General features: G+C 42.2%; 1 protein-coding gene across 1 annotated transcript in view; it reads right to left on the bottom strand.

Moving 5' to 3' along the window:
• si:dkey-16p21.7 (serine/threonine-protein kinase BRSK1) overlaps positions 1-12,820 on the bottom strand; it is a 40,907-nt gene that overhangs the window by 5,706 nt on the left and 22,381 nt on the right. The window contains 13 exon segments of the mRNA XM_034712319.1: positions 67-156; positions 1,413-1,521; positions 1,993-2,094; positions 2,220-2,343; positions 4,804-4,852; positions 5,194-5,217; positions 5,220-5,336; positions 5,339-5,551; positions 5,554-5,677; positions 5,679-5,804; positions 6,903-6,963; positions 7,102-7,252; positions 7,391-7,488. Of these exon segments, the coding sequence (XP_034568210.1) occupies positions 67-156; positions 1,413-1,521; positions 1,993-2,094; positions 2,220-2,343; positions 4,804-4,852; positions 5,194-5,217; positions 5,220-5,336; positions 5,339-5,551; positions 5,554-5,677; positions 5,679-5,804; positions 6,903-6,963; positions 7,102-7,252; positions 7,391-7,488 (1,388 nt within the window).

The raw sequence follows: 12,820 nt of genomic DNA, 5'->3' as shown, positions 1-12,820 counted from the left end.
AAAGATGGAGTCAGACAAACATCAAAAATACATATGTGTGTGTGTGTGTGTGTGTGTGTTACTTACCAGCCAGTGCCTGCACAGAAGGCTGATCATGAGTACTCAGAAGCTGAGCTTGTATGGTTTCCACTACCCTCTTAAACCTGCGACTGGGACCTGACAGGAGATACGGATCAACTAGTCAAATGTCAAATGTGCTGACTTAACATACATTTTAAATACTAAACCAGAGATATAACCTTAAATATATCGTTGGAAAAACACAATACAGCTGAATAGGAGAATGAATTTGAAGACCACTGTCACTAATATTGGCTGATGAGAAAGCTGACTGTTCATTTGCTCTAACTTCAACCTCACATTACTTCAGATCCAGTGAAACCTGCTGTTACTTATTCCACTGACCACCAGGGAGCAGCAGAAACAACAGCAAGGAACTGTTGCAGATTTGTCTCTGAACCAGGAAATATTCATTTGGAGTCATGTGTGCGCTGTCTTGGCAAATTCAAACTACAACCAAAGTCTTTCAGCTCCAATTTGGCCTCCTCCATCCTGAATCTCTTTTTTTAGCCGCTCATCTGCTGCCAAACACTCAACCAGGTTCACAAGCTTGTCATTAACTTCATCTGATATTTGTTGCCAGGCAGTTACAGTACAGTCGTTATTTTTAGCAGCCTTTGTACACTAATAACAGTTAGCAGTAGCAGCAAACAGCACCAACGGTGCAACAAGGAAGTGTTACAGTAAGGGCCAGAAAATCAAAACAAAAGGCTAAAAACACTAGAATACCAAAATGTACAGGAACCCTTGGTGTTCATAAAATCATGATTGTAACAGTGTTTGAGATAAATTACAAGTCGGGAGTGCAGTGGCAAAATGGGTCTGTAAGCCTTAAGCAGTGCTTGCTAGATTGAAGGTTTGATTGACAAGACTTAAATTGAAGACAACAAGTAACCAGCAAAGGGGCGTGGTCAGCTCGGCAAATTGGTTGTGGGTAGTATACCTTGACACTATCAACGCAACTGTAAGCTGGGCTCAACAATCGTACAGGTGGCTGGCTAAATGGTAATAACAGATGGTACAAGAAAGAGCTATACAGCTGCATAGAAACTTCACACTGCTGAACACAATGAAAGTCTCCACACAAGAACATAGTTTGAATCTTTTCTAAGAGCCGACAGTGCAACTAATATTCCAGATTTAACGGTACATCTGGATAATTTACCCTTGTTAGCCAAATAGTGGTTCAAACCTTATTGTTTCATCATAAAACTGTTCCGGGAGTGAGATTACAACTTAGGAGAACTAAATAAAGGTCTTTCCAAAAACAAATACTTGAATTTAATTTGGATGTCTTGCATCTCCAGCTTGCTGTTGCCCTCTGGCAATCTTCCTAATAAACACTCTCCTACCTGCTATTAGCGTAAAGGTGACGCTGTAGATCCCCATCTCTCTTCTTCCTTCCCTCTCTGCTCGTTCCCTCTCTCGCTCTCTCTCCCCCTCAGAGAAACCAATGTCCACCTGCAGGAGGAAAAGGACCAAGCATACCGCGATATAAACCATGCTCACATAATATGAAGATCACAGATTGAGTTAAATGGACTCTACAGATGAGGTTTTCAGACTCCACCACTAGAGGGCGCTGTCATGAGACATTAAAATCTTACATGGGGGGCTTTAAAGACACGACTGTAAAAATACATCAAATGAACAGTTCTCCATTATTCATCCATCTAATCTAACATTCAAAGAACAAAAGAATATTTAATGGTACAGTGGGAGAAAATAATATTCTGCATATTTTGAAGTGTTATGCAATATTTAATCTTCATGTGTAAGACCCTTACAATGAGACACTCTGATTCTCCATAGAGAATACAGAAATGCTAGAATTTAATATAAACTTTAAGGGTTGAGTCATGCATTGCCAGCCAGATTTGACTTGAGAGAACGACGCCTTTTGTTTATCTAAAGCGGTAAAAAATATCATACTTGGAACTTGACAGGCTTCTGGAAGACAGAGGGGCCACCGGAGGACTTGTACTCTGCCCGGAAACTGTTCTGAGACACCACACTGTGGCTGAGGGATGGGATCTGAAGACGCAAAAGAAAAAGGTTTATGCTCATTGAAGGATATAAAATCCAGAAGTGTGCCTTTAGCGCCACAAATGATATCAAAGTGATGTTGCTGAGGCTTATCTGAGCTTGATTGTACTCACAGAGAGGAAGGCATGGACGATATCGGCTTTGATAGAGCTGAGCGGCTTGTCTCGAATCAAGACAAAGATCTGCTCTTCTTTCTCCAGGCTGATGAAGTTACCGAACCAGGACCTCTTAGCCAGTCTGCAGATAGAGGAGGATTTGACAAGTGATTAATAGGATCCATTGACGCTGTTCACACATTAAAAGTAGAAATGAACTAGTGTACAAAAACAATTTAGGTTGGATGTGTTATTTTTAACCGGCCTAAAATAAATGACAGAGACTCACGTCAATGAATTGACTATATATAGCATTTTCCCTGGACACCTGAGCAAATACATTTTTAAAAATCTAATCTTGACAATATGTTTCAAGGAAGAGGGGAAGTTGAGGAAGTGTAAGGTTATAACCTACACAGACAAATTTTTCCCATGATTTCAAGTTACATCACCAGCTAACATTGGCAGGTGAATATGAAGCAGAAAGAATATTAACTCTGATTTGTGTGACAATGTTCAAATGCTCCAAATATATTCAAACGCTAGTGGCTAAGGTTGTGTGTCAGTTGGTGATGGATGGAAATTATGTCAAACATTGCGTAAAGAAAATACAAAGTAAGCTGAGTCATGTGCTCCTTCCAAGAATATTACTAATAGCTGCTGCTATAACATCATACTTTACAGGAAAGAAAGGCATCTTATGACAGTAGGTAGGATCATTTTAAATGTTTCCAGTGCAATGTAATATGATTCAAGACGTGTTTCCTATGCACTGCTTTGTTTTGAACACCATAATATGACTACAAATATCACAGAAACAGATTTTTAAAGCTCCTGTAATGAAGTTTCAGTTTTTGCTGTTTATTGTTTTGTCTTGGCGACAGTGTTCCCGCCTGTCAGTAAAGTCAGCTGTGCCTCTCATTATGCAATACCTGTACTCTTAATATCTTCGAAACTGCTGAGTTATGAAAAAATTACAGTACAGTGTGTGCCGATACAGAAATGAGCTATTCAGACTAAAAATCATTTTTTCAGCACTTCTGCATTGGCTTCAATTCTAGCGACCAGTGGTTACCAGAGGTGGGTAGAGTAAACCGAAACAGTACTCAAGTAAAAGTACTGTTACTTTCTAATGATGTTACTCAAGTAGAAGTAAGAGTACTCATAGAAATAAGTACTTGAGTAAGAGTAAATAAGTACCTAAAAAAAAAACTACTCAAGTAGTGAGTAACTTGTGAGTAGTATCATATATAAAATTGTGCTGTATTGGAAATGCTAATAACAATGTGAAGTGCACACTGCCTTTAATAAAGTGACATAAATAGGAAAATGCCAAAATGAATGCTGTTAGGCATGGTTTACTTTCAAACATTAAAGAAAGAGAAGCTGCAATGTGCACAAACTAATGTACCCGCTTTCATTTTTTAAAACAAGCTGAAACATCAAACTGTGTCTAAGATGTCATCAGAACTCCAGAACATTAATACTCCAACATTACAATAAAAAATATATCTATGCCTTCCAAACTTTCTTTTTTAACCTTTAACTTATTTTCAGTACATCTTACTTAAAAAAATAACTCGAAAATACTAAAACAACTTGGAAGTGTTTAAAAAGGCCATGAACTCAGTCCTGAAGAATCTCTCTGAGGTGACTGTTGAGCTTCAGAAGCAGCTGTTTTTATTAGCATGCTACCTTACTGCTCTTATAAGTTACTTTAGATTACTTTCCAACATTTCTAACATGCTTTTAAGATTTAATGTTAACTAGTATGATCCTTAGCTTACCTAACTGATAACTCACTATAACATGTTTTTAAGATTTAATATTAACCAGTATGATCCTTAGCTTACCTAACTGATAACTCACCATGACATGTTTTTAAGATTTAATATTAACCAGTATGATCCTTAGCTTACTTAACTGATAACTCACCATCACATGTTTTTAAGATTTAATATTAACCAGTATGATCCTTAACTTACTTAACTGATAACTCACCATGACATGCTTTTTAAGATTTAATTGTTCTATAAGCTCAAGATTTCCACCGTATAGACAAAGTAAGCAGCGCATAATGTGACTGTTTCTCCTTGTCATTTAGAAGTTATGAGAGAGTCTGGATGTTGGGTACAGGGTAAACATGTTCCTCCAAAGGGGACGCAGGTATTACGCAGCCTCTCTCCCCAGCTGTAGGTGGAGGCGGGGGCGGAGCTACTTCTCCGTTCATTCAGTGTTGAGGCTATTTATAGCTCTGGATCAGAAGGAGCTGCGTGAGAGATCGGCTGAGTATAAAACAATATAAAATGAAGAAAAAAAGGAACGGTTAAAAGTAGCGACTGGACAGCCCAACGTAACGAAGTAAAAGCACATATTTTTTAACACAAATGTACTTGAGTAGGAGTAAAAAGTACTTTGCAAAACAAATACTCTCAGAAGTACAATTTTTTGAAAAAACTACTCAAGTACATGTAACGGAGTAAATGTAACTCGTTACTACCCACCTCTGGTGGTTACCACTTGTTCTAATCCTAGTTACAAATCCTCGCAGGAGCTTTAAATCTCTCATAAATAAATCAAAGAAAGAAAACAGAGAACTTACTCAGGACTGGACTCTGGAGTCAAACTGGACATGTCCTCTGATGTTGGGACTAAAGAAACACAGAGTGAGAGAAAGAGATAAAGAAAGAGGGAAGAGAAAGAGGAGTGTGTAAGGGAAAAGGGCAGTGAATCTTTAGACAGGCTCTAATTTAATTGCCCTAATAACAGATAAACACCGAATCAGACATTGCTTAACACAGCCGCAGGCTGCAGACTGTGGCACGAGTTGGCCTCGTGTTAATAATAGATCCTTCTTTGTTGCAAATACACAACAAAGAAAATCTGATTGTTTTAAACAGCACTGAGGTCACATAGATGGAAATAAATGTTACATAACTCAGCAGAAAAACTAAGACGCTTCATGATTTCAACCAATCAGCTTGCAGCCCACCTTGCAGTTTACGCCGATGGAACGTGGCGAGCCCAGTAGGTTGTTTTTGAACGAGTTTAGCCTTGTTCTCCAGTGGGCGGAGCTTGAGGCGGCCAGACCGCCACTGCCACCCGGGCTGGAGGGTGGTGTCAGCGACAGCGAGGCCCGCCAGCTCCATCCGCTCTGGAAGAAGAAGACGAGGAAGAAGAGGAGGGAGGGGTAGTGGAGGAGGGGTGTTGGATTTGGTGCACAGGCGTGCCCAGTGGTGTGGGCAGCGGTGAGCCCTGCGGCGTGACCTGCGACACAGGAGGAGGAGTGGCAGAGGAGTTAGAGGGTGAGTGGACGTTCTTAGACTTGAAGACAGATGGAGAGGGGAAGTGAAGATGCGTGGAAATGGAGAGACGAGGGGGGACGGGGATGGTGAGGGGGAGCGTGGTGTCTGCAGAGGGAGGGACTTCATGGAGTGAAGCTGTGGTCGCTCAGTGGGGCCCTTTGAGGGCAGGGTTTTGGGTTTTTGGGTCAGGCATCTGGCGGGTGGGCCGAGAAGTGGTGGTATTTCCTGCTTTGGGGTCTTTGGAGGTGGAAGTGGAGGTGGGGGTGACTTCTGATTGGCTGAAAGTGAAGACCGGGCTCTGATGGGCACACAGAGAGAGATGGAGAAGAGGAGGGGCAGAGGAGTGGACAAAAAGCAATGGTCATGAATTATGGTTAATGGAAAGGGTCCTTCAACAGACTGAGACAGAGCAAATGGACGATGGATTTGGTTTTGTTGTGTGTCTGTTTTTGTGAGTCCTCTTTGGTCCATCTCACACAGACTTTTATATAAGGCAGCATGGTGTGTTTATGAAATGTGAATGTGAGGATATGACAGTATGATGATGGGAAATGATGGCTGGCAGAGGTAGTCTGACAAACAGTTATGAAAGGCAAAACCTTGACAGGAAATTTGGTTCATGATATTGGCTGCCAAAACTGATATCTTTTTAATATTGAAGCTGCTGAAACAGTGTTACAAAATATTTACAATATATGCTACATGTTCAATAGAAAAGGGCTGCAAAGACAGATAAGGGTAAACTGTTTTAGTGACAATAAGACAAAACAACAAAGAGCTAGCATTGGCTGATTGAGAGATTAAATAAAAAGTATTATTAACTAACACTGTTGTTTTACAGATCAATAATAATGCAAATTAAATAATAGGCTTTATGTTACAGGTTTGGAAACAGTGTCTAAACAAAAAAAACAGGATATAAGGAGAATGTGTTCCCCAAATGTCACGTATCACCAACTGCTTTACAACAGCAAAACGTGTACAAAAAAACTGCATTATCATGGCTGGCTAGCATGTAAAGAGACAGGCAGATGCTCTATTTGTCCCTTCGGGGGAAATTGCATGTTACACAGATTTTCCAAATGGGCCACAGTGTATGTAGAAATGCTTTTCATCCTGTAGCTGCAAACCTGAATATATGAAGCTGTTATAGCCAGTATGTTCATAGGCAAAGGGATATAAATTTGACTTTAATTTGAAGGAGGCCAGTCTATGAAGTTAAAACTGTATAGCTTCAAAGCCAAAAAAGCAACATAGGCAACATATGGTGATAACTTTTGGGAGCTTGTAGGGTGATTTATTAGAAAATAATTGTCTTATGATTCAAAAATATTCCAGAAAACAAATTATATTTTTCAGTGTGAGTATGGCTGCACACAGATGACTTCAGTTCTACCCTGGGACTGCTGAGTGGACTGGAGGACAGGCCTGTGGACGCTCCACTGACTGAACGAGACCTTTTTGAAGACAAACAGCAAGAGTCATTGAGAGAAATTGGCGTCTCTAAAGAAATCAAAAGATACCTTGAACACTTTGTCACCCATTATGTGCATCAATTGAAATATGTATACTTTCAATTAAGTGCTGAGCTGTACCTCTGGCTGTGCGCACTAGTGTCCAGGGCCCTGCGAGGTGGGGTGGGAGACCCCTGATCTGTGACACTGAGGACCTCCAGGCTCTTCCTCTCTGGACGACAACGGCCATGACGTGAGAGCATGGGGGAGTCCACGCGCTTCCTGGGTGGGTCTTGGCAAAAATACAAGCAAAGAAGGAAAATATATCATTCTAACCTTTAAAAAACGTTTCTGTGCATCTGTTTGGTGAAAGCAAAGTCAAAAGGTACTTTTGCCTTCAAAACAAAACTAAGAGAGGGAGTATTCTCACCTAAATCATTCCTAGGTGGTAGATCCTCATCCTCATAGCTAGGGTATCGCTCCTTCCTGTCCAACAGGAGGTAGTAGATCATCTTCTCCTGGTTCTCCCTGCAGAAAAGATGTAGAAAAAAAGGAACCACACATCAGAGAGAGTGGAGACAGACAGACAGACAGACAGACAGACAGACAGACAGACAGCTTCTATCTGACAGAAACATATCAGGACGTTGAAAAACATCACAAGAGGCAGAGGATTCCAAGATCATCATCAAGGCTACAATGGCCGCCATGAATCAGCTGAAAATGTTTTGTTGTTGAAAAATGTTTTAAAATTTTTAAATTATGACACAGAGGCTTTTTAAACTTGACTTACTAGAACAAGAATCTGTGAACCAAAGTTGCCATTTTCATCTCATAGAGTAACATGTTAGAAAACAGGTGGCTATTACCCATTTATCAATCACAGGTTAGCATGAGCACATGTTTTTAGCTAGCTAGCTAGCAGACCTCTCTTAGGCTACTTTGGGTCTGAACGAACTCTTATTGAAAATTAAAAGTATTTGGCTTTTACCCCAGTGAATGATGCTTTACATTGACCAGATAAGTGTGTCTGTCAGGTGTTTTTCAGGGGTCACATAGTATACAGTAAAGCTTTTTTTTACTGATAACAGCTGCCTTTATCTGTTTAAAAGGTAGGATGAGAGATGTGAGACTCAAACAGAGCAATAAAGTTGGGGACCAGGAAGATACAAACAAAGCTGCATGACACTTGAATGTCTCATGGAGCTGAGGAGCACTCAGTCAATCACAGTTCTCTGCTTTTGTCACAACAACTGACTAATTTTACAGGAGGCACTGTCATTTCATCCATTGTTCATGTAAAAACATGGATTTGTACAGCTTCATTGTAATGTAATGTTTCATGTTGGGCTAATTTTCTTCTTCAAGAGAACTGAACAACTACTGCTGTTGCATTGTGGGTAGAGATAAGCCACATTAGTGTGCTGAGCAAGGGGATGAAAAAAAGAGGGATGAAAGAGTCATAGTAATTGTTGCTCTTGTTCCTGCCACGTCAGGCAGACTAATGATGAAGTAATTGACTGGCCACCAAGAGAGAAAGAGACTGTGGGAAAACTAATGAAGAACATGACAATGCTTTCCAAGTGTCAACTTCCAAGGCAAAACAAATTAAGCCAATAAGGAAGTTCAGAAAACTGCAGTTCTTCAAATAGCTGCTTTGATGGAGGCCCAGCAGCGAGTCAGCACCCCCAAGGCTCCATATTAGAAAATAATGTTCACAACCTTCCAGTGATGCGTAAAAAAAAAAGACCTAGCAACTTAAAGTGACATGTTGTGGCCTCAGGCTGTCCTAGGCTACATCTTAGCTAATTCATTCACTGAACTGTCAGTATTGGAAGTGTTGTTTGTGCCTTTTAGTAACCTTTGATATAGATTTCAAACAAATTGTTTACTATGTGGTTCAGTGTACCACAAGCCATCCAAGTAGTCCAGTGTCAAGCCTTTGCAGTAAGAAAGAAATGTATTTTATATTTTCAAAAATAATTCATCCGTCCATTATCAGAATCAGAATCAGAAATACTTTCCTATCCCAGGGAGGGAAATTTGGTGATTACAGGGCTCTTATAAACAGTATGTAAGAAAGTCAAATATTATTAGAAGAAGAATAAAATAAGATATACATATGAATAAATTAAAATAAAGATCAAATAAAATAGAATAAAAATAAAATAATACTAAAGTATAAACAGAAGCGCAGGATAGTTAGAATTACCTATGTACAAAAGCGCTGGGAATGAAGGAGATATATACAAGGATGTTCAATTGACAGGGATATTGCACAGTGCACGGTTATTGCACAGTACAATAACCGTGCACTTGTTATCTTGACCACTTATCCTGTTTGGGGTCACGGGGGTCTGGAGCCAATCCGAGCTGACTTCGAGCAGGGTACACCCTGGACAGGTCGCAAACCTATCCCAGGGCAAACATGGAAAGACAGACAAACCATTCACGCACTCACACCTACGGGCAGTACCCGGAGAGAACCCACGCATGCACAGGGAGAATTTGCAAACTCCACACAGAAAGGCACCTGCCCGACCAGAGACTTGAACCAGGGACCTTCTCGCTGTGAGGCAACAGCGCTACCCACTGCACCGGTTAGCATGCATCATTAACCTCACTCTCCATACCTGGCTAGTTAACTCATTCAGTGTTTTTCATGATTCCTGTTTCAGTCTTTTCAATCTCTGTGGACAGGATGGCTGGCTGTAGCAATAAGAAGACAAGTTCTTCAAATATTGAGCATCTTAATGCGAGTCCTATTTAAACTGCCTTAGCCTGCGTGCTTCCTCTTCAAACCACTTTTCAAGCTGCCAATATCCCAGCCCCTTCTTTTTTTAGCTGTATCTGATTTCAACAGTGTTTATATGTTGTTATTAGTGCCTGCTCTGTTCTGTACCCATTGTTTTTTTGCTGTTGCTCTCCCTACCTAACTTTAAATGCATGCACATTGCTTTGGCATTCCACGTACGCACATGGAAAGGCAGCGAGCTCTCAGATCAGAGCCATATCTCCAAATATAACTTATTGCATGCAAAAATGTATTCTCTTTGATGAGAGCAGCCCTGACTGAAATATCCATTTTGTTCTTCCAACAGCTGCTTACTCTCCCCTCAGAGACGAAAGAGAGCATGTGGCATGTGTATTATGCTAACTACATTCCCAAGCCCTCTTAATCTAATAAATAAACAACTCCAGTCAACTACAACTGAAAGAAACATATTGTGTTCTATATACATTAGTGAACTATGTAGTTAACAAGCACATATCTTAGCCAACCAGTAGCTCCTCTCTGCACCACCTCATCAATTCTGGGTCCCCAAAAAGGGCGGAGATTGCCAAACTTGAGGCTTGGAAAAGAAGGTCCGCAAAACCAATGAGTAGTATTTGTTGGTGACATCTACTTCTCATATACAGTTTGTGTTTTGACCTGACAGAGAATCAGGTTCAATGGAAACAGGTTTGTATTCTGAATATTATTGTCTTTTATGTCTTTTGTTTTATGCTCCGCTTCTCGGGTTTCTTTTAAACAGATAAGAACTTATTAACATTGGACAGCCATCTGCTGACTTTTTACAACCGGTTTTCATTGAACCTGGAAGTACGCGGAGATTCTTGCTGGTGGAGCCGCAGCTCTCTACGGTCCTTTGCCGGAGGCGCCGGGGCAAGCGAGCAGGCGCGCTCGTCAGACTGAGACAGCGGGATTACGCAGTGCGCTCCCGTCCATTCACCCTGGCGAATGTCCGCTCCCTGGCAATCAAGATGGATGAACTGCTGCTCCTTAACTTAAGAAACACAGACTTTTGCAGATCGCCTACCCTGTGTTTCACTGAAACCTGGCTCAGTGAACACAATCCCAGACAGCTCACTACACCTACCCGACTTTCAGCTCCACAGAGCCGACCGCGTAAAGGAACTCTCTGGGAAGACGGAATCTGTTTCTACATAAACGAAGGTTGGTGTAGAGATACCACAGTGTTGAAGAAGTCATGCAGCCCAAATCTGGAGAATCTTTTCATAAACTGTAAACCCTTTTATTCGCCGCGGGAGTTCTCCTCCTTTCTTCTGGTCGGCGTCTACATCCAACCTCAGGCCTGTGTAACGAAGGCGTTACAGCACCTGGCTTACCAGATTACAGACTTGGAGAAAAAACATCCTGACTCTCTGCTCATCATTCTCGGGATTTTAACAGAGCAAATTTAACCCACAAACTTCCTAAATACAGACAGCATATTAAGTGTCCCACCAGGGAGTCTAACACTGCTACACAGTAATAAGGACTCGTATCGCTCTGTCCCCTGTGCAGCTTTAGGACTATCTGATCACTGTCTGATCAGATAGTCATCTTCACAAAGATATTCAACACATCGCTGGAGCTGTGTGAAGTGCCCTCATGCTTCAAAAGCTCCACCATCATCCCAGTCCCAAAGAAACTCACCATCACAGGACTCAATGACTACAGGCCCGTCGCCCTGACGTCTGTGGTTATGAAGTCCTTCGAGAGACTGGTGTTGAGCCACCTGAAGGACATCACAGGCCCCTGCTGGACCCCTTGCAGTTTGCCTACCGGGCAAACAGGTCGGTGGAGGATGCAGTCTGAAACTACATCCTGCATTACCTGGACTCCCCCCAGGACCTACGCTAGGATCCTGTTTGTGGACTTCAGCTCAGCGTTCAACACCATCATCCCAGACATCCTGCACCAGAAACTCACCCAGCTCACAGTGCCGGCTTCCATCTGTCAGTGGATCACCAACTTCCTGACTGACAGGAGACAGCAGGTGAGGCTGGGGAGCATCAAATCCAGCACCCGGAACCATCAGTACTGGCGCCCCACAGGGATGTGTTCTCTCCCCACTGCTCTTCTCCCTCTACATCAATGACTGCACCTCAGGGGACCCTTCGGTGAAACTCCTGAAGTTCGCAGACGACACCACTGTCATCGGTCTAATCCAGGACGGAGACGAGTCTGCTTACAGACAGGAGGTGGAACAGCTGGCTCTCTGGTGTAGTCAGAACCATCTGGAGCTGAACCCGCTGAAGACTGTGGAGATGACAGTGGACTTCAGTAGAAGCCCCCCTCCACTCCCCCCCTCACCATCCTGAACAGCACTGTGTCTACTGTGGACTCTTTCAGGTTCCTGGGATCCACTATCTCCCGGGACCTGAGGTGGACCTCCCACATAGACACAATCAGAAAAAAGGCCCAGCAGAGGATGTACTTCCTGCGTCAGCTCAGGAAGTTCAACGTGCCCCAGGAGCTGCTGATCATGTTTCTACACCTCCATCATTCAGTCTGTTCTGTGCACCTCTATCACTGTCTGGTTTGGATCTGCACCCAAACTAGACAAACACAGACTGCAACGGACTATAAGGACTGCAGAAAAAATCATCGGTGTCGACCTGCCCCCATCCAGGACTTGTACCGGTCCTGGGCCAGGAAACCAGCAGGTAGCATCACCGCTGACCCCTCACACCCTGGACACAAATTCTTCAAAATCCTCCCCTCTGGCAGGCGCTACAGATCACTGTGCACCAAAACAACCCGCCATAAGAACAGTTTCTTCCCCCAGGCTGTCACTCTGATGAACACTAAACCATGACAGTGTCATACCTGTCAGATAATACTCTCTGTAAATATACATGTAAATAATAATGCAAAAATTCTCCAAGCAGAATTCCATACTTCTATTTATTTTAAAGGTGACATATCATGCAAAATAGACTTTTTAATGGTTCTCTACCTGAAATATGTTTCCCTGGCATGTCTACAAACCCCCCGAGAATGAAAAAAAATCCATTCTGCCCATGTTCTGATTTCTCCACCTTTCTGTAAATGTGTGTGAAACGAGCTGTT

This window comes from Notolabrus celidotus, chromosome 20 (assembly GCF_009762535.1).
Source record: "Notolabrus celidotus isolate fNotCel1 chromosome 20, fNotCel1.pri, whole genome shotgun sequence".
Lineage (NCBI taxonomy): Eukaryota > Metazoa > Chordata > Actinopteri > Labriformes > Labridae > Notolabrus > Notolabrus celidotus.
This window is presented reverse-complemented; position numbering and strand designations above follow the sequence as displayed.